Source organism: Pelodiscus sinensis, chromosome 10 (genome assembly GCF_049634645.1).
Source record: "Pelodiscus sinensis isolate JC-2024 chromosome 10, ASM4963464v1, whole genome shotgun sequence".
Lineage (NCBI taxonomy): Eukaryota > Metazoa > Chordata > Testudines > Trionychidae > Pelodiscus > Pelodiscus sinensis.
The window spans coordinates 37,186,604-37,207,673 of NC_134720.1; the positions used below are offsets into that span (position 1 = coordinate 37,186,604).

At 40.6% G+C, this 21,070-nt stretch overlaps 1 protein-coding gene across 2 annotated transcripts; it reads left to right on the top strand.

The window, feature by feature from the left end:
* The first annotated feature begins 630 nt into the window (after nt 1–630).
* LOC106732599 (uncharacterized) lies at nt 631–19,848 on the top strand. 2 transcript variants are annotated; one of them, XM_075938378.1, is made up of 7 exons: nt 631–1,168; nt 9,084–9,225; nt 11,714–11,807; nt 13,013–13,131; nt 14,166–14,308; nt 15,900–16,097; nt 19,664–19,848. In XM_075938378.1, the coding sequence occupies exons 1-7, from the start codon at nt 1,143–1,145 to the stop codon at nt 19,773–19,775; spliced, it is 834 nt and encodes a 277-aa protein (XP_075794493.1). In that variant the 5' UTR covers nt 631–1,142; the 3' UTR covers nt 19,776–19,848. The 2 variants fall into 2 exon arrangements, with proteins under 2 accessions (XP_075794493.1, XP_075794494.1); XM_075938379.1 differs by having other exon boundaries at nt 14,187–14,308.
* Nucleotides 19,849–21,070: the final 1,222 nt, after the last annotated feature.

A 21,070-nucleotide genomic window follows, 5' to 3' on the forward strand; every position in this document is an offset into this window, starting at 1 on the left:
GTGCAACATGCTGCAAGTGTTTCCCTCTTCTGGGTGTAACACCCCGACAGTAGAGAGAATGTGTTTTTAAATGAAAAGTTTCACTGGAGTTATTCTTAACTTTCCTCTCCCTCCCATCCCAGTGCTTCTTGAGGTCTGTATAAGGATGGGTTTATTGGACGGGCTGTTGAAATTTCTACAAGGGAGATACCGTACATAAACAGACACAGCACTAGCTCCTTCATTTTCCATCAGAGACTGTCCCCTTACTTTCATAATCAGAAATCAAGAAGAGGACCCTGGAAGATTTGAGAATATTATAGCTGACAGTCTTATACGAGACCAAGATGTTCAATAGCATCCTGACCGGGGGGGGGGGGGGGGGGAGAGGAATGGAAAGGCAGCTGCCATGGTGCCTGCTGAAGCTGAGGACTGGAGCGGAGGAGGGGCAAAGTGTGATCTAGGTGGCACTAAAACCTGGCTGCCTTCAGCCCAGCCTCTGCCACCTGAGGCCCCGCCCCTTCCAGGAGCACACAAGTGCTCTCCCACACACCTTGCCCACGGCCCAGCAATTCTGTCAGCCACCCTGTTGAGGAGATGTGCTTACACCAAATAAAATAAAAATTCTTTGAACATCAACATAACTTTCCATTCCAAGTATTATTTTTAATTTTTATAGCTGGAGATTTTTAAACAACTGGACACTACAGACTGAATTTTTGTCTAGGTGACACACTAAGCAATACCAAATAAAAATTCAACTTGGCAAAATATGAATGCAATTCAAGACATTCTAGAAGAGAAGCCAAGTGAGCACTTCAGAGATCCATCAGGATGATCACATATCTTGGTGTGTGTATCCCAACCTATGTTCAGTCAGCTCAGTCTCCAGACAACTCTGGAAAAAGAGTTCATTGTTATCAGCCAGAGCTGCACAGGAATTTGATTGATGCGCATAGGAGATCGGTAACAATAGCTCCTGCCATGACTGTACGTTGCATGGTGACAGCTTGTTTCCTTGGCAACAGTGATTATGGAGTTCCATCCAAGACTCTAAACAAGGTTACAACTTTTCAAAGGATGCAGAATACAACCCCACTGGGAAGATGTGGAGAAATTATTTTACTGTAGGCAAATAGCATTATGCAAGTCGTGAGACATTTATGCAACAGCAAGACATGTCCAAAAGGTAGGAGGGATGAAAGAGGAAAAGTAACTTTAGCCTTTGTATGGTTGGCTTGGCACACTTTAATAAACAAGATACTGTTACAAGATTGAATATCTTTTTAAATCATACATTTACTGCACCTGAATTGCTGACAGTGTCTTTTATGCAATAGAAGCAATCAAGAAATGCCTTTTTCTTGTTGTCATTTAATTACTTCAAGACACAGTGTCTTGAAATAAATAGATTATTTATGATAAACAAATACAAAAAAGTCACGTTGATTAAGATGCTAAATTTGCAGTTAAGTTCATGGAAAGCTGCATGGAATTTGAGTAATGAATATACCAGTAATGACTTGTTATATCTGCTATGGCTAATTATGTTAATTACATTTCTTTTGCAGGGTACTTTTATTTTACAGAAAGCAAGATAATTTATGGCACAGTTAAGGGTAGAGAGGCATTGTAAACATGAATTACGGGTGTACATGTTACCAAATTATTTTCAGAAGCAGTGCATCAAAAGATTGCTGACGATCTCATGAAACCCATTCAAGAAAATAAACAGGAAGTCCCAGTCACCCTGCTGTGCATAGGACTTAGACAGCTCTCAGAATAATGCTTGATCTTTCCTATATTTCACTCAGGCGTTGCAATACCTAGGTACAGTGCAGTGAATTGAGCAAGAAGGTTTAGTCTCAAGGCTGAATTTTCTGGCTTTTACACAACATGTTTGTTAGATTTGTAGGTTCACTGTAAGTTTATTTTTGAATATCTGTTTTTGGCATGTGCATGCAAACAAAGAGTCGTGGGAGCAGTTTGGGCAGGGAAATGAGCAGCTATCTGATATGCACATGCAAAAAATGGCAACTAGAAACTGGGTAAAAAAAGACCCGTCCTGTGTTTTGATTTTTTTTTTTATTTAACATCCTTGGATTTTTTTTTCTCCTAATAATGATGATGCTACACGCTCATGAGCAGGATGGAACTAGGAAGGCTCTTGATGCCCCCTAATTCTGTTTCAGCAGTATGCAAGGGCTGTAACAGCCCTAGTCACCCCTAGAGACTTCTCTTAATACTGGAGTTGTACAGGGACAGTATAAACACTCCTTCAGTGTTATCCTCATCCCTTCCCCTCATGGACAGCACATATAATAGGCTGGAGAAGGCTGTGCTGGCCCCCTCCTATTGCTAGTTGGAAGCAGCCTAGGCAGGCTGTTTTTCTTCTGGGAAGTCAGCTGGGGCTGAAGCTGGGGATAAGGTGGCTAGGACTTGGGGTAGCTGGGGAAGCCCAGGACTATGGGGCTCCCAGCTCTGGGGCTGCACTGCCCAGTGCTCCAAGCCTGGGAGGGAGAGAGCCGCGTGCCACGCACTGGGAGCTCTAAAACTGGAGTTGCTTGGACAATCCAGGACTAATTGGGGCAGCCATGGAATAGGGGTGCTTTGGGTCCAATCCCATGGTTCACCCACTGGCACCGCCCATGCTTCTGACCCCTCCCCCATGCAGTGTGAGGATGCACTGGGGAAAGGACGTGGGGCATGAGGAAGCATTTTGGAGTGATGTGGGAATAACTGTAGCTCAAAGCACTATGGCAATTCTACTATGCAGAGCAGTCCAGCGGTAGCTGAAGTCAGGCTGCAATGAGGTAGACCAGACTCCCACGGCTACTGTAAAATAAATCACTGGGTCAGATCCTCATTCAGTATAAATGAGCTGTGACTAATAGTCAGACATACTCCAGCCCCCAAAGCAGCCCAGGATTCAGGTATGAGGCACATTTGCTCCCACTCCTTTTGTGCTGTCTCTCTCATGAGACAGCACACAGACTCTGGTGCAAAACCTGAAACATTTCCATTTTATTAGATGTTTTACAGCAGTGTCGGGAAGTAGTTTGAATCGCTACTTCTGCCACTGTCAAGTATTGCAAACAGTGCAAAGGAAAAATCTGCATTCCAAATATCTTCACTGACATCTTCAGAGAGAACACAAGTATAGCTTTTCAAAGCATTGCATGAGGTTGTAATGTTTTCTACCTCTCAAGTCAGCTGGAGCCAGATATAGAAGGCCCTGCACTGTACTTGGAAAAAGGATCCCATTCTGGTCCCATTGTCTATAGGAGTTTTGCCATTGGTTTTGATGAGAATAGGAGCAAATCCATTTCACTGATATGCAGTTAACATTGGGCATCCTGATCTTGCAAGGTTCTGATTCTGAGACATTCTATGATGCTATGTATTCCACGGGATTACATCATCTGTTCACTGTCATGACTCAGTCTCTCATTAAATCATGCCCATCATTTAATTCATACAGGCTGTGTCTACATTGGCACCCTTTTCCGGAAAAGGGATACTAATATCTCCCACGGCATTTGCATGAACAGGGCTGCCGCTTTTATTCCTCTTAAAATCAGGAATAAGGGATCTTTCGGAAAAGGCTTTATTTTCCGAAAGATCCCGTCTAGACTGGCGCTTTTCTCCGGCAAAAAGAGAATGAATGACAGTTCAGAGGATTCCCTTTTAAGTGCAGATGTAAAAGGTCTTTGTGGCAGAATGCAGGTGGTTAAGTCATTGAGAGAGTGTCCTTTCTGGTTGAAATGGCAAGAAACTGTTTTTTCTTTGTGATCTTGTCTGATATCTGTTTTGTGGGCATTAATCCTTTGGCGAAGTGTCTGAGATGTTTGTCCAATGTACATAGCAGACGGACACTTTCGGCACATGATAGCATAAATTATATTTCTGGATGCGCAGGAATATGTGTTCTTGATCTTATAACTCACTTGGTTAGGTCCAATAATGGTATCAGCAGAATGAATATGTGGACAAAGCTGGCAACGGGGTTTGTTGCAAGGGAAGGTACCAGGGTTGGTATTAGTGTGGTATGTCCTGTGGTTGTTGGTAAGAATCATCTTGAGGTTAGGTGGTTGTCTATAGGAGACTATGAGTCTGTCTCCCAGAGCCTCTTGGAGTTTTGTATCCTGTTCCAGTATAGCCTGTAGTTTATTGATAATGTGTTGGACAGGTTTAAGTTGGGGGTTGTAGGTGATGACAAGTGGTCTTCTATTGTTGGTTTTCTTCGGTCTGTCTTGAAGTAGATGGTTTCTAGGTATTCGTCTGGCTCTTTCAATTTGTTTTTTTATTTCTCTGGGTGGGTAGTTGAGGTTTATAAATGCTTGGTAGAGATCCTGAAGCTTCTGGTCTCTGTCAGTGGGATTAGAGCAGGTGCGGTTGTATCAAAGGGTTTGGCTATAGATGATGGATCATATGGTGTGTTCTGGATGGGAGCTGGAAGCATGTAGGTAACTGTATGAGTCGGTGGGTTTTCTGTAGAGAGTGGTGTCTAATTTTCCATTGTTGATTTATACTGTGGTGTCCAGGAAGTGGATCTCTCGTGTAGAATGGTCCAGGCTGAGGTTGATGGTGGGGTGTAGGTTGTTGAAATCTCTGTGGAATATCTCCAGTGTTTCTTGGCCATGCGTCCAGATCATAAAGATGTCATCGATGTACCGTAGGTAGAGAAGGGGTGAAAGTGGACGGAAGTTGAGGAAACGTTGTTCTAGGTCAGCTATAAAGATGTTAGCATACTGTGGGGCCATGCGTGTACCCATGGCTGTGCCACTGATCTGGAGGTATAAGTTGTTCTCAAACTGGAAATAATTGTGGGTGAGAACAAAGTTACATAGGTCTGCTATCAGGTTGGCAGTGTTGTCCTCTAGGATAGTGTTTCTAATTGCTTGTAATCGGTCATCATGTGGGATGTTGGTTTGTATAGTTTGTATGGAAATATCCTACTCATGTAAAAACCACGAGGAGTCAGTGGCACCTTAGAGACTAACCAAAATACATAGAATTATGAGCTTTCATGGGTAAAACCCACTTCATTATCTTTTCAATTCATCTGATGAAATGGGTTTTAGCCATGAAAGCTCATGATTCTATATATTTTGGTTAGTCTCTAAGGGCATATCTACACTGGGGAGTTATTTTGAAGTAACTTATGTTGAAATAATAACCCCCAAAATAACAATTTCAAAATATGTGTTATTCCTCAGGACAAGCAGGAGTTATTATTTCAAAATAATCAGCCCATGATTTCAAAATAACAAGCTTGGTAGCGTGGATGCCCACTTGTTATTTTGAAATAGTGTAGATCAGGGCTAAGGTGCTACAGGACTCCTTGTTTTTAAAGCTACAGACTAACACAGATATCCCTCTGAGTTCCTACTGTTGTGTTACGAATCTTCTCCTTTTTTTCTTCTAGCAGTGATTTTTTTTAAAAGCATTAAAGTTCCAGGGAAGAATTTAACTTTGCATTTAACTTCAAGCATATGTATAGTTCCACTGAATTCACATACTTATATGCTTTGCTAGTCTGGGGCTCAAGAGACCTTTTAAAGTTATATTTTATTTAACAAAAATGTCATAATTATTCCAATTGTGCTTCAGAGAATGTGAACATCTCTTCAGCCCAGGCCTGCAATTTAGAAATCTACCACGGAACTCTTTAGAAAATCATTTTAACTTAGTAGCTGTGTGGATACAGCATAATAATTTGCCTATTACTCTAGGAGCACTTCAAACTGACAAGAAATATCATTAAAACAATTACACAAGGGATCAGAAATGGAAAATTAAAAAAAGCAGGTTTAAAAGGCTTTAGTGGGGATGGTAATGCAAGTTTCTTGGTGAGCAAGAGTGTAAAAGGCAAACTAAGTAAAATATGGAATAAAATCAAGGGCACAAATCTATTTGGAAATAATCATGACTAGATTTACTATTTGCCAGGTTAAGATTTTGTTTTGCCTTTTTTGAAGCATCATCAAAAATACACAGAACATCTTGTCTTATTTTTATCTGGGAGCGAAAGAGCAACAATAAATAAATCCAAAACTTTCAGTCATGGATAATGTTTTTGGGAACTGTGCAATGTATAACATTTCTGAAAACAAGTCTATCATTAGAGGCTTTAATATACTCTGTGTCTTTAGGCAAGCAAGTATGTAAATATTGGCCTAGTTGTATACATGTATAGTGAATCAAACCAGCAATTGAACCATATAATAGCCGCCCAAAGAGACGATGGAGTGACTACTTACATTTGGATAAGTGTTGGGGATGACTGATTAGACTCCCTAAACTTTTATTTATATTGCTGCTCTCTGGATAGAGATCTGAAGCCCTCTTGATTCACTGCAGGTTCGATACCATGGTATTACAAGTTGGACCTTCCTTGTCCGGCACCCTCAGGACCTGACTGGTCCTGGATGAGGGATTTTGCTGGATCGGGGAGATCATTTCTGGCCCTCTGCTGCCAGCCCCACCCTCTGCTCTGCCTCCCCACACTAGTCTGTGAGCTAATGGTATTAGAGGTGATAATTGGGGAAGCTATCTTGGTAATGGGTAAGATAGTTAGAGTCTTTGTTTATTCCTTCTCAGAGAGTGTCAAATTTTAACATGAATGACAGTTCAGAGGATTCTCTTTCAAGTGCAGATGTAAAAGGTCTTTGTGGCAGAATGCAGGTGGTTAAGTCATTGAGAGAGTGTCCTTTCTGGTTGAAATGGCAAGAAACTGTTTTTTCTTTGTGATCTTGTCTGATATCTGTTTTGTGGGCATTAATCCTTTGGCGAAGTGTCTGAGATGTTAAAATTCGACACTCTCCGAGAAGGAATGAACAAAGACTCTAACTATCTTACCCATTACCAAGATAGCTTCCCCAATTATCACCTCTAATACCATTAGCTCACAGACATCTAACTCTCCCCACCTCTAATATAATTAATTCACAGACACTTACCTTCCTTCCTTCCCCCTCCCCTGCATCCCCCTCCTGTTCTGAAATGTGATTTGTCCTTTTCATATGTGTTCATTTTTTTTAATTGTATCCTTTGGTATATATGGTTGTGACTATTTTCTTCCACTACTTGATCTGAGGAAGTAGGTCTGGCCCACAAAAGCTCATCATCTAATAAACCATCTTGTTAGTCTTTAAAGTGCTACATAGTTCTGTATTTTGCTTCAGCTACACCAGACTAACATGGCTACATTTCTATTACTATTATACAGAGCAGAGATTCACAACCTTTTTCTTTCTGAGGCTCCTCCACCATGGTATAAAAATTCCACTGCCCAGCTATGCCACAGCAACTGTTCTTCAGCACATAAAAGCCAAGACTGGTACTTGGAGAAAGTAAGAAGGGCAATTACCCAAGATCACATACCAAAGGAGGCAACATAAAACTAAGTTGCTCATGGTTCAGCGTCATCCCCAGATGGTTGGGCTCGTGTCCCAGGTTACAGTCCCACATGTTGAGTCATTGGCTTTGTCAGTCATGACCATGAGAGTTAGCCAGCAGCCTGGGGACTAAGGGATTAACTATGTCCCTTACATAACCAGGTAGCAAGCAGCCAATAGAAATGTAGGTAGGAATTTCAAACTGGGACAAAGGAATTTTGGGGTTTTCCCCTCCTTTGTTCCTGGGCAGTTTCTCTCCAGCTACTGAAGGGGACAGACAAAATGTTTTGCCCCAAGAAGGGTATGTCTACACTACCCCGCTAGTTCGAACTAGCGGGGTAATGTATGCATACCGCACTTGCTAATGAAGCCCGGGATTTGAATTTCCCGGGCTTCATTAGCATAAGCGTGGAGCCGCCATTTTTAAATCCCCGCTGCTTCGAACCCCGTGTAGCGCGGCTACACGGGGCTCGAACTAGGTAGTTCGGACTAGGGTGCCTATTCCGAACTACCGGTACACCTCGTTTCACGAGGAGTACCGGTAGTTCGGAATAGGACCCTAGTCCGAACTACCTAGTTCGAGCCCCGTGTAGCCGCGCTACACGGGGTTCGAAGCAGCGGGGATTTAAAAATGGCGGCTCCCCGCTTATGCTAATGAAGCCCGGGAAATTCAAATCCCGGGCTTCATTAGCAAGTGCGGTATGCATACATTACCCCGCTAGTTCGAACTAGCGGGGTAGTGTAGACATACCCGAAAAGACTCTTCACTATCTGTAAGTAGGGTAAAGTTTAGATAAATCCATCTGTGCATTTAAAAATGGGTTTTCCTCTCCTTTGTAACTAAGCTCTTGGCCCATGGGGGTCCTCCCATGAGTATATTAAGTGGTGACTTTTTCATCTAGTCATTATGCTTGTAATAGGAGTATTGTGGTGATAATAAAAGTTCTTTTTCTTTTTTTTATTAACCTGGTATTGATTAATTTTTTGTGTCCTGGTTTTATTTTAGGGATGAGATTTCCCAAGTGATCTCTTCCCTTGTTTCCTCAACATTACTTGGGTGGTGGCAGTGGATTTTTATTCCCAAAATCTAGGTTTTTAAGATTTTGGGGGGAAATTTCATACCAAAGCCTGGAAATATAAGGTTTTGGGGTACTTTTGCGAGCCCCCACTTCTGCATTTATCATGCCAGAGTGGGGAAGAAGCTTTGACAGGCTTTCTGTCCTGGACCCGAGCAAGTCAATGCCAGCCATGCTTGGTGAACCTCCTGAAATCAGCTCCAGACGCTCAGGGGACCCCAGGGTCCTAGTTGAGAACCACTGCTGCATAGTGTATCTCCAAATCCAGATCTCTTCAGGGCATGCCATGCCTTTCATTAAGAAGCCCAGCATTCCATTGATTTCATTTGTGAGTTTGGCTTTCCAAGTGCTGATCCAACAAGGCCTGTCCCTACAATATTAGGGCTCCATCCTGCAAACATCTATGCATGCGTAAATATATACACGTGAGCAGTCCTATTGAAGTCACACCCTACATCTTCTAGAGGATCATGTTGGCACAATCTTGTCATCTTTGAGGTTTTATTTACTTTTTGTGATCTAGTTAACATGCACGAAAACAGAATCTTGTTTCTTTGTACATGAAACAGCCTGAAGTGCATGTACCAAACCAGGAACATATTAATGGTGTAGTGTGTTATCTCTTTAGTTCCTCAGGTCTGAATACAAGAAGCCAGAGATTCTGTTCTTCCCACTCATCTGCTCTCAGCGATTCAGATACTACTTTACCGGTTGTATCAAGGCATAGAGGAATACAGAAGCAGAGTACTGATTCGGGGATATCTTCACCAGTAAGAGTTTTGTTTATCAGTCTGGTTATGAGTTTATGAAAGCAAACACAGATGGAAAGTAGCTTTATGCCTAGACTCTCTTTCTGCAACATGCTAATGGATGTGTTCTGCCCCGGTTAGCCTTCAGATAGGATCATAATGGACAAATTTTGGCCAGTGTCAGAAAAGTACTATAAACAACTTTCAAATGGGTACATATAAGTGCTACAAAAGCATACTCTCTATGTTACAAAAGACCTTAATGTAAGGCAATTCTGTGTCTAGCCAGCATACAGAGTCATCCATGTGCTGGGCCAGGAAATGACATAGCTTTTAATACCAGATTTAAATTCCTAGGGTTGCCCTGAAATTCCTCTCTGTGACTGGTGGTTGGGAGTGACTACCAAGCAGTTTTTGGTGGGAAGGCAAAATGTGGCAGACAGCTTCTGCCTCAGATTCCATATCTGACTCCAGCTGCAGGTTTTCTGTGCTGCTCTCTAGTGTCCTAAACCAGATTTTATGTTTAAAATATATATTCTCTCTTCTCATTCCTGTGCCATTTCATAACTGACTTTCATAAAGCATTTAATTAGTGATTGTTAAGGTAGCACAAGTCACCCGTAAACATTCACCTAGAAAATATCAGAAAGAGATATTAGAAGTGGAAAAAGTACAGAGAGGGCAACAAAAATTATTATGGGTATGGAACAGCTTACATTTTAGAAGAGATTAAAAAACCTAGGACCATTCAGTTTAGAAGAGAGACAACTAAGGAGGGATATGAAATCATGAATTGTATCAAGAATGGACTATGTGTTATTAACTCCTTCACATAACATTAATAGGCAGCAGGTTTAAAACAAACAAAAGGATGGACCTTTTCACACAGTGAATACTCAATCTATGGAACTTGTTTCTGCGATGGTTTGGGATCCTAGGAAAAAAACATTCTCTATATGCTACAAAAGACCTTATTGCGAGTAGTTAGGATGCCAGCAAAGATGCTGAGATATCAATAAGTTCACCTATTCTGCCAGCTTGGGCTCCCCCTTTATCTTGTCTTGCTGAGCCAGACACTGAGGCCTCCTCTAGCAAAGCACATACAGGGCCACTCCCAGTTGCAGAAAATACAGACCTTGAGAACAGTGAGAAGACTCAGTTTAAAGGATTACTGTAGCATCCAGATGTTCACACACACCCGCACACCCTGTGGGGGTAAAACTCCAAAGTTATAAGACAGTCACCTCCTTCCTCAATGTAAGGGAAGGTATACACAGCTTTTGCCCCCCACTCTGATAGAAATTACATAAACTGGGTTATATTATAAACAAGAAATAAGCTTATGAACTTTAAAAGGCTTCACTTTAAGTAGTTAAAAGGGTAGCAAACAGAACAAAGCAGATTACTAAGAAAATAATACAAAGCACACAATCTAAGCTAGAAATAATTAAATAAACTGGTTACAATTAGTTATTTCTCACTCTGGACATTATTTCAGACAGAGACCTTCACAGGCCAGAGGTGTCCTTCCTGGCCTCGATCCAATACACTTCCAGTTATAGTCCTTTTGTTTCCAGGTGTTTTCAAGCATCCCTTTGGTGTGGGGAGGCAGAGAAAAGCCATCTGAAGACAATTATTGTTTTCCTTCCCTGACTTATGTAGAATTTCCAAAAGGCAGGAAATCTTTGGTTGATTCCTCACCAACCCTGTGGAACAATATAACAGTCCAAGATGCAGGCTAGTAACATTATGGAATATCTGTAGGTAGACCAAATCTATTCACAGACCATTGTACTAGCTGATAGGGCATCAAGCTCTGTCTGGCTTTTCCACTCTGGTTCCTGAAGTGTCTGTAGTGGCAGTGACCCAAAGCAGCAAATATGAAATACAGATACACAGGTCAATGTTCCTAACTGAAGGTACAAAAATGATACATGCATACAAATGGGATAATCATATTCAGTAAATCATAACATTTCCAGTGATACCTTACATGAGCCATAAAGCATATCTGTGCTATTTCATATTCACACCATAAGCATAGTTTCATAAAGCATATGGAATGCCAAGCCATAGTTGTCATGGGATGTTGTGAAGATCAAAGGTATTAACTGGGTTAAAAAATAATTAGACAAGCTCACTGATGGAAGGTCCATGAATGATTGTTAGTTAAGACCATCAGAGATCCAACTCCATGCTCTGGGTGTCCCTATACCTCTAAGTGCCTGGAGCTGGGAAAAAACAACAAGGCATGATTCACTAGAAGTGTTTTTGTTCTGTGCCATCACTCTGAAACATCTGGCAATGGCCACTGTAAGCAGACAGGTTACTGGGTTAGATGAACAATTGATCTGCCCCAAAATAGTTGTTCTCACATAAGATTGTGTGTGTGTTTTTTTTTCTCCTGGAATAATGCCACAGGTTTTTGCTTAAATGTGACACTATTGCTTAGTATTTAAGACCATTAATCAGTTCTTTGTTTCTTTTATTTGACATCCTTCCATTAAAGCTTCCCTCAGATTCCTTCAAGTATCTCACTTGGCACGAGTTAAAAGAACATGATGTTCGAGGAAATCAGATTCGTTGCCCACGAGTGAGAGAAGGTGAAGATAAACATTTGTTCCTACGGGGGAAAAAAGAAATATTTATTGCAAATATGAAGTATTTTATCCTGTACAGTATTAAATTCCAGGATGAAATCCTGGCCTTCCTGAAGTTTTGGAAATGTTGCCATTGACTTTCTATATTGTAGAAGTTTCATTTTTTTTAATCACTCAGGACTTATTTACACTACAGAGAAGATCGAAGCTGCTGCAGTTGATCTTCCAGGGTTCAAATTAGTGGGTCTAATGAAGACCCACTAATTCGTACTGAAAGGGTGCGCTCATCAGCACTGGTAGTCCTGCTCCTCACGAGGAGTAAGGAAAGTTGACAGGAGATGACCTCTTGGTATCTGGAGTGCACCAAAACATGATTTAAGATACTTCGAATCCAACTATGTAATTAACATAGTTGGAGTTGTGTATCTTAAGTTGACTTTCCCCTTTAGTGTAGACCTGGCCTCAAACACCAGATGTGTAAAATTTAGAGTTAAACAAGCAGAGTGAAAGTCAAAACTGTAATTTCTATGTTTTCAACATTATTGCTTGATTTGTTATGTTCTTTACATGTGCATCATCATTTAAATATTGTATGTCACAGTCACATATCCCAAAGGAAAAGGATGACAAATAGAGGGTAAAACCCCAATCTGAAAAAAGCAACACAAGTGCTTAATTTTAAATATAAGTGGCCTCACTGAAATAAATGGAACTACTCAAAAATTTGAACTTAGGCACGTGTTTAAAATTAGGTGTTTACAGGATTGAAACCTAAATCGAAAAAATCAGTGGGGCAGTATATTATATTATATAAGAACACACATATGCATATAAATATATGGCAGCATTTTCAAATCTTGGGTGTCTAAAGTTAGATGCCTAAATAAAAGCTTTTATTGGGCATTGAACTGAACAGGAAATCTTATTTAATAACAAGGCACCAACTCACAGTTTGTTGGTTTTTAAATTTTTCCTGTTACAGACTACCCCTCTGAAGCTTATAAATTGTATGTAAAGAGTTGAATTAGCACACACAATATAGTGAAAATCTCCAAATTAATTTACTGCTGAGGCTGGGAACCTACTTTGGTATAATACTGTGTATATGATTTCAAATCAATTATTTCCCCAACTACATATATTCTCTTAAAAAGTAACTGCAGACACCAAATCATATCAACTATTGAAAATATATTGTTTCTGAGCAGGGCCTTCTGAAGAAGAGCTCTTTTTCAGAGGAGAAGAAGAGGCTTTGCAAGTAAGAAAACAAGTAACAGAAAAAGAGAAATGGCAACAGAGACAGCAAGAGAACTGGGAAAACTGTGCAGTAAGATCTTAGTATTAATTATTGTTATTGATATAGCTCCACAAGAGTATGTTGCACTGTATAACCCACAAGCGAAACAAATAATTGGGCCAATTTAAGAGTGCTGACTGGGACAGTATATGGTGCATTACATAAGAGTACATAGTCTGGACTGTACTATACTAAGAAAGATTATGGTTTGGACTATGTTCTGTGCAAGTAAGGACAGAAAGTAAACTCTTCACCACCTTATGGGCCTACATGGGCTACCCAGGTACTTTGGATTTGGGCATACAGAAATAATGAACTATTTGCCTGCTTAGTTACTTCTTAGAACAGATGGGTGAAAAGTGGTTCCATCCTTTTCCCCCTCCATGCATGGTGGCCAGAATAGCTGAGCAGGTAAGATGGGGGCTCAAAGTACTGACTTACCGCAGTTCGTTGTGATTACCCTAATAGCAGTGGTGTAGAAGGACAGGAATTGGGAAACTAAATCATGGTGCTTTTTGGGGCTATTTTTGGTGAAACAGCTTCTGCATCTCTCCCAGCCTAAAGGCACAGTCTGACCTATTGAAAAGAGATGCCTTTATGAATGGAAAGTCCAGAGAATAGATAGATTTGGGGAGGGAGCTTTGCATATATAATAACTGGCAGATTGTTCCAGGCGTATTGGGGCGTGAGGAAGAAGATACAAAGGTGAAAACAAGTGAAACTCTTTGGTGGAGAACATAGGGGAAGGAGAGATGCCAGTACAGAAGTATACAGAGTAACTCATCCAGTTTCAGCTATATTCCAGTAATTTGTAATTCATATAATATAACTTCAGTTCTGTCTATCTCTTACATGGTAGGTGAGCTGAACAAATTTAGCAGCATAATTCTATTATCCTAGGCCAAATTTGGCAACATAATTTGTTTTAAATTAGGTATAACTGTGCCATACTAAAATAAACTCACATTGTAACAGATCCTGTGGTTGCAAAAGATTTTAATAACTAATTTTTAAAAGAAAAAATGAGCTAAAGAAATTTCTTTTGCATTTTTCCCCATCCCCAGAATTTGAACCTTTCATTTCAGGACTTGGGAGACGCTTACCAGCTAGAAAACTTTAACAGGATTCTCCGGAGATTAATTCGAGTGGAAAGGCTTTGGTTGGTGGACAATTCTTTGACAGACCTAAGTGCCATAAGGTTGCCAAGGTAGATGAAAAATCCTGTTGCCAGGTTCTATCCATAATCATAGACTTCAAAGGAAGTTTTGCCATTGACTTCTATGGGAGCAAAATCAGGCCTTTAGCGATTAACAGCATAATGTGTGCATATATGCTATTGAAAAAAATCCAGTTAATCTAAATGTAAATTGTAAAAGATATCTGCAAAGCTAAATTTTCAGGGCCTAGTCTTGCAGTCTTTGTTGTGCAAAAAATACCATTGCCTAGTGGAGTTTTATCAGTGTAAAAATGCATGAAATCAGGATCCTGGAAGATGAACTTCCTTAGTCACAGAACAGATAGAGCAGATTGTGTAAACTTTCTCACCCAATGCTTCATTTTCCTCAGTCCTAATAGAAAAGAAAAAACAGGACTATGTAGCACTTTAAAGACTAACAAGATGGTTTATTAGGTGATGAGCTTTCGTGGGCCAGACCCACTTCCTCAGATCAAATAGTGGCAGAAAATTGTCACAACCATATATACCAAAGGATACAATTTTAAAAAAAAAAGAACACATATGAAAAGGACAAATCAAATTTCAGAACAGAAGGGGGATGGCGGGGGGAGGTAAATGATAATGATATCATTAGCTCACAGACATTTACCTCCCCCCCCCCCATCCTCCTTCTGTTCTGAAATTTGATTTGTCCTTTTCATATGTGTTCATTTTTTTTAATTGTATCCTTTGGTATATATGGTTGTGACAATTTTCTGCCACTATTTGATCTGAGGAAGTGGGTCTGGCCCACGAAAGCTCATCACCTAATAAACCATCTTGTTAGTCTTTAAAGTGCTACATAGTCCTGTTTTTTGTTTCAGCTATACCAGACTAACACGGCTACATTTCTATCACTAATAGAAAAGGGCACAGTCAAGGGGTGAGGAGTTAGTTCAGCCTGTATGTGTATTTTATTATTGACAAAGACCTGAGGCTGCACTCAGAGAAGATATGGACCGTGTGGTGTAAATTGGACCTTATGCTAATTCCATCATATTCCCTTATTCAGTTCTATATCCAACCACTCTTCCTACTTGTATGGCAGTCTGAGCTGGTACAATTTATGCATTGTGACCTCAAAAGAAGGTATCAGAAGGTGTATGATAATGTAGCCCACATACTACTTTTCTTTTCTGACTGTAAAGGAGTCTAAACTAGCATAATGAGATCCAAATCATGCCACCTTCCATATCTCCACTGAATATGATCCAGCAACTGCTAGCTGTTTCTGCTGTGATTTTTACAATGTGGGCAGTTGTCCTCTAGAAACTGATTTGAGGTCACCAGAGTGACCGTTGGGTGATTACTGACTTAGTCTGGATTTAAACTAGTAACCTAGAAAGGGGCATTATCACCATCCTACTACAATCTGTTTGGATCCTCTTAAAATTAATTGCAATGAATTAACAAGTATGTAGTAGATCATCAGCCGGCATAAAATGGCCTATCTCTCCTTAAGTTAATAAAGCTACACTCATTTACACCAACTAAGGATCTGGCCCTACATCTATTTCCTCACAATAATTAAGGATGTATATTCTTCTGTATATGTGATGGCATGCATTTTTGTCCTTTACAGATGCAAAGAATTAAATGTCAGTAAAAATCATTTTACATCCTTCAAACAGCTGCCAAAGATCCCTCAGATTCGTCACTTGTCACTGGCTGATAACAACATTGAGACACTAAGTGGGATATCAGACTTGAGATCCACTCCGCTAGAATCCCTTGTACTCATGAGGAACCCCTGTGAATTTAAAGAACACTACAGGGAGCTGTAAGTTCTACATTATTGCCAGTAGAGTGAAAAAATATCTGTTCCCATGAAAGCATAAATGTTATACACAATTGACATGTGTGGCAGCTTTTATGGATAGTAAAGGAAACTGGCTTTCTTCTTGCTGTAGTCTTCTGTCATCACAGTTCAAGTCTTGCAAACTCAGGCTAGTTGGCAAGATTACTTGTGTCACTAATGTTCCCCCGGGGGAATAATTCTCTATGGATTTGTCCTCTATGTGGAATTTTCAGAAAGTGCTTGACAATGCTATAATCCAACAGCTAAGCGAGAATGAATCCTCAAATGCAACCTCATGAGTTAAACTGAAGCCTGTGCACCAGGTTTGGAGGCAATCTATAGGTATAAGATTTATTCCCTTTAACTTAAACTGCCTCAGGCCAATTCTCACTCTAGTGATAGTGTATTAGGAGTCTAAACTGAATTACATGGCAAGAATCTGGATGAAGGTGTTAGGAGGTATAAGCTAATTTAAAAGGTTGTCCACTCTACATTACAAGTTCTTGTACATCTCTTGAAAAACAATTAATAGTTTAACAGCACCTTAAAGACTAATAAAACATGTAGATGTTATCATGAGCCTCCATGGGCACAACCCACTTCTTCAGATGGAAGGTGTGTGTCGTGCCCACAAAAGCTCATGATACCATCATACATGTTAACGGCTGTGTCTACATTGGCACCCTTTTCCGGAAAAGGGATGCTAATGAGACAAGTCAGAATTGCAAATGCCGCGGGGGATTTAAATATCCCCCGCGGCATTTGCATGAACATGGCTGCCGCTTTTTTCCGGCTCGGGGCTTTGCCAGAGAAAAGCGCTAGTCTAGATGGGATCTTTCGGAAAATAAAGCCTTTTCCAGAAGATCCCTTATTCCTGATTTTAAGAGGAATAAGGGATCTTCCGGAAAAGGCTTTATTTTCTGAAAGATCCCATCTAGACTGGCACTTTTCTCTGGCAAAGCCCCAAGCCGGAAAAAAGCGGCAGCCATGTTCATGCAAATGCCGCGGGGGATACTTAAATCCCCTACGGCATTTGCAATTCCGACTTGTCTCATTAGTATCCCTTTTCCGGAAAAGGGTGCCAATGTAGACACAGCCGTTTTGTTAGTCTAGCAGCACCTTAAAGACTATCTGTTGTTTTTCCAGTTACAGACTAACTCAGCTACCCCTCTGAAGCTTTTGTACATCCCTGGTAGTGGTTTTTCTTGACGGTCTCCTTTTTTCTGCATCCTAACACTGTGAGTTACATTAACTTATGCATTAGACTCAAAGGATCAAGTTCAAAGGTGTTGCATGATAGAATAAGGAGGTGAGTCTAAGGCCAGCCAACACTAGACCTGTAAGGTTGGCTTAAGATACACAACTCCAGCTACATAGAATATGTAGCTTGAGTTGGCTTACTTTAAGCCAAGCTTGGCAACGACCACACAGCAATAAGCTGTGCTGGCTAGAGCCGCCGTCAGTGTTCGATTTACGGGTCTGTACTAGACCTACTAAATCGAATGCCAGAATGCCAATCTCCAGCACTGCGAGTAGAGATGTGCCCTATTTGAGTACATTTTGGAGAGTCTAAGTTGGTGTAAAATGTTCATGGAGAGAGTTGGAAGAAGGAGCAAGTTATGCTCCCATGAGTTTCATCTCTGTGATTGATTCTCCCCACTCCACTAGGACTCTGAAAGACCTTCCACAGCAATAAATGGCAGCTGGGTAAAAAGGGTTTTTTGAGCTTGTCTCTGCTATAAGCTCATCAGAGACTTGTGCTGCCAGGAGGTTCCTAGGGAACAACTAATGAGGGACAATTGTCCCCATTGCAAACACAAGATCTATTAGCTGTGTCTTCTGGAACCTTAGCCTGCATGAGGTTTCCTGGCTACCTGCACCCAGTCCTTACAGAGGGTATGTCTACACTATCCCCCTAGTTCGAACTAGGGGGGTAATGTATGCATACCGAACTTGCTAATGAAGCCCGGGATTTGAATTTCCCGGGCTTCATTAGCATAAAGCCGGCGCCGCCATTTTTAAAAGCCGGCTAGTGCGAACCCCGTGCCACGCGGCTACACGCGGCACGGACTAGATAGTTCGGATTAGGCTTCTAATCCGAACTATCTGTACGCCTCGTGGAACGAGATGTACAGATAGTTCGGATTAGGAAGCCTAATCTGAACTATATAGTCCGTGCCGCGTGTAGCTGCGCGGCACGGGGTTCGCACTAGCCGGCTTTTAAAAATGGCGGCGCCGGCTTTATGCTAATGAAGCCCGGGAAATTCAAATCCCGGGCTTCATTAGCAAGTTCGGTATGCATACATTACCCCCCTAGTTCGAACTAGGGGGGTAGTGTAGACATACCCAGAATGAGTACAAAAATCCCTCTCCCACAAGGAGAGTAAGAGAAGGTGATTCCTTGATATGAATCTTGTTGAGTTTCCAGCAGGCTTTTTCCCTTAGGGAGATGATCATGATTGTGTATTTTAAAGGTATTTTTCCAAAAATATATTTAAAAAATACTGTACCCTGATATCTGAGATCTAGCACTGAGCCAGTCGGAATTTCATTTTCACAAGATTCAGAAGGGTAATCGTGTAAGTCTGTTTCAGCAAAAACAATGGGAAGTGCTATGGCATCTTAAATATTAATACATGTATTTGGGCATAAGCTTTTCTGGGCTGGAATCCACTTTGACAACTGAGGAAGTAGGTTCCCACCCATAAAAACTCATGCTCAAATACATTTGTTAGTTTTTAAGGTGCCACACCACAGTATATCTGGTTATTTTCACAAGAATAATCCAAAAGGACCAAAAGAGAGGAAAAGTCAATACTTAACATTAATTAATAAAGCTGCCTTTGTTATATTGAGGTAGACTAAAGCATCTCATGCCAAAGGATCTAAAAGCCTGTTCCAAAGTAGATATATTCCAGAGTTGCTTCACGCCCTACTGGAATACAGACTCCTCTGGGGCCACGGGTAGCAGAAATTAATAATACTATGAAGAAACTATGTTCATATGAAAAAGTACACTGGACTCTAATGTTCACTGAAGGCCAGATGCATTGATTGCAGATAGTTTGGGATCAGGTACATAGAACAGACAGGGCATATGTGTTTACTGTCATATAATGAAAGAAGTTCATGTGCAGAAAATGCATAAAACTGAGTTTATTGCAGCAAGATAGAAGTTGAGTCACAAACTTTGCCGCTTGGGTTTGTCGTTTGAAATTCCTAGGCACCTACAAAGACTTAGCTACAAAGCCCTCCTCTTTGTGATACATTAAACAACAGGCATGTTTCTCTCCTGTGTTACAAGTGTTTAATGGTTGTTTAACTCCATTGACTTCAGTGGCTCCATTGACTTCAGTGGCTCCAGTACAGTACAGTGCACATTCAGAAGTTTTGTCTTATCTAGTCTGAAGTGGCATACCCAGTTTGGGGTCTGAATCCATATTTCTGGTATGTTCAAATACAATGTTTGGCCAATCGCTACATCTGCTTGTAATATTAGCCAAGTAAATACCTAAAATTTGCTATTTGTTCTTTGATTTCTCTTGCAGAGTGTTCTCCAATTTGCCAAACTTGAGAATGCTAGATGGGGTCCCAAAGCTGCCAGAAGATTGTCCACCTCCAGAAATCAGTTCTCTTTCAAAAATATGCACCATACTGTAGCACTGTATCTAGTATCAGAATGGAACTAATGGAATTGCCACAGTTAATAGAACTAAAAATCCAGTTAATAAACTTTTTTTTTCTGATCAAACTGGTATAGTGTCATTCTTGAAAATTTGATCCATTTGTATGTGCAAGAGAGAAAACTGAGGGGCAGATATTAAAAGTTTGGCACACATATGTGCATACATCCTGTGTACACGTACTTAAGCTAGTGCATGGAAATGTACATATGTTGTTATACTTTCTAAACTTGGAAATCTGGTCCTGAATGGTATAAACGTATATCATGTTCCTCATCATCATTTCAGTGATTTTCAGTTAAACTACAGATAAATTGGACATATTGAGTTTTGTTTTCCCTTCTTTCTGATACCAACATAACTCCATTGACTTCAGTAGAGTCCTGGGCCAAGACTTTCAAAAGTAGAGCCTAAAGTTAGACTCCTAAATTCATATTTGGGAGCTGCCAGGAATTCAACCCTTTTGAATACACTGAAAGATGTCAGACTAGATGGAACAAATGAGCCAAATTCAGATATAATGTAGACTCCTAATATTCAAAGTTCTGTATGATCAGTGAGACTTGTTTCAGCAATTCTATTAATAATATACAAGATGGCGATGGAATTTGGAGTTCTCACTCTGGGTCATATTGCACAGTTAAAAGAAGTGAAAATACAACCACAACTTCTTTTGTTCACTAACCCTAACAGACCTGACTCTGCATATACCCAGGGAGCAGATCTGCTGAATGAGAAACTACCAGTTGAATCTAATCACTTTTCAGGGGAGAACAGGACTTTAATACTTGACATTGACAAAGTTAATAAAAGAACTGCAAACATGTCTATTTAAAAAGAATATGCATTCATCATGGCTTTGCTTGTTTTGACCCTTTCATTTATATCTATTTAGTTGTTATTTTCCCTGTATAATTTTCTGTTGTTGGAGGAGATGGCTGAGTACATTACAAAGACCGCATTAAAAGATACATTATTTGCTAAAAAGGAGCTCATGGCTGGCTGTGGAGTCTGAGCAAGTGCTGAGCCTGGAACCCAGCCATACCAACCGAGGATACTGCAAGAGTCCTATTGGCTACTGTGGAGGGTAGTGTCTCTATAGAGCAACACTTAGTGGGAGGTAAAGACTGTATGCCCCAAAAGGATTTGTTTCTTCTGTTCCATGTATAGATAGTTTGTATGATTTGGTTGCAGGACTGAGTCACGGAAGACCCAACAAAGAAACCATCCGCTGGTGGAGGTGGGGGGGGATCAAGAGGGCACTTGCAAGAG

Excerpts from the sequence above, each read along its gene's own strand:
- LOC106732599 (XM_075938378.1), top strand. The coding sequence starts at position 1,143 with ATGCAACAGCAAGACATGTCCAAAAG. Across the intron at positions 9,226-11,713 it reads ATTCGGGGATATCTTCACCA|CTTCCCTCAGATTCCTTCAA; the intron begins GTAAGAGTTTTG and ends CTTCCATTAAAG. Across the intron at positions 13,132-14,165 it reads AGAACTGGGAAAACTGTGCA|AATTTGAACCTTTCATTTCA; the intron begins GTAAGATCTTAG and ends CCCCATCCCCAG.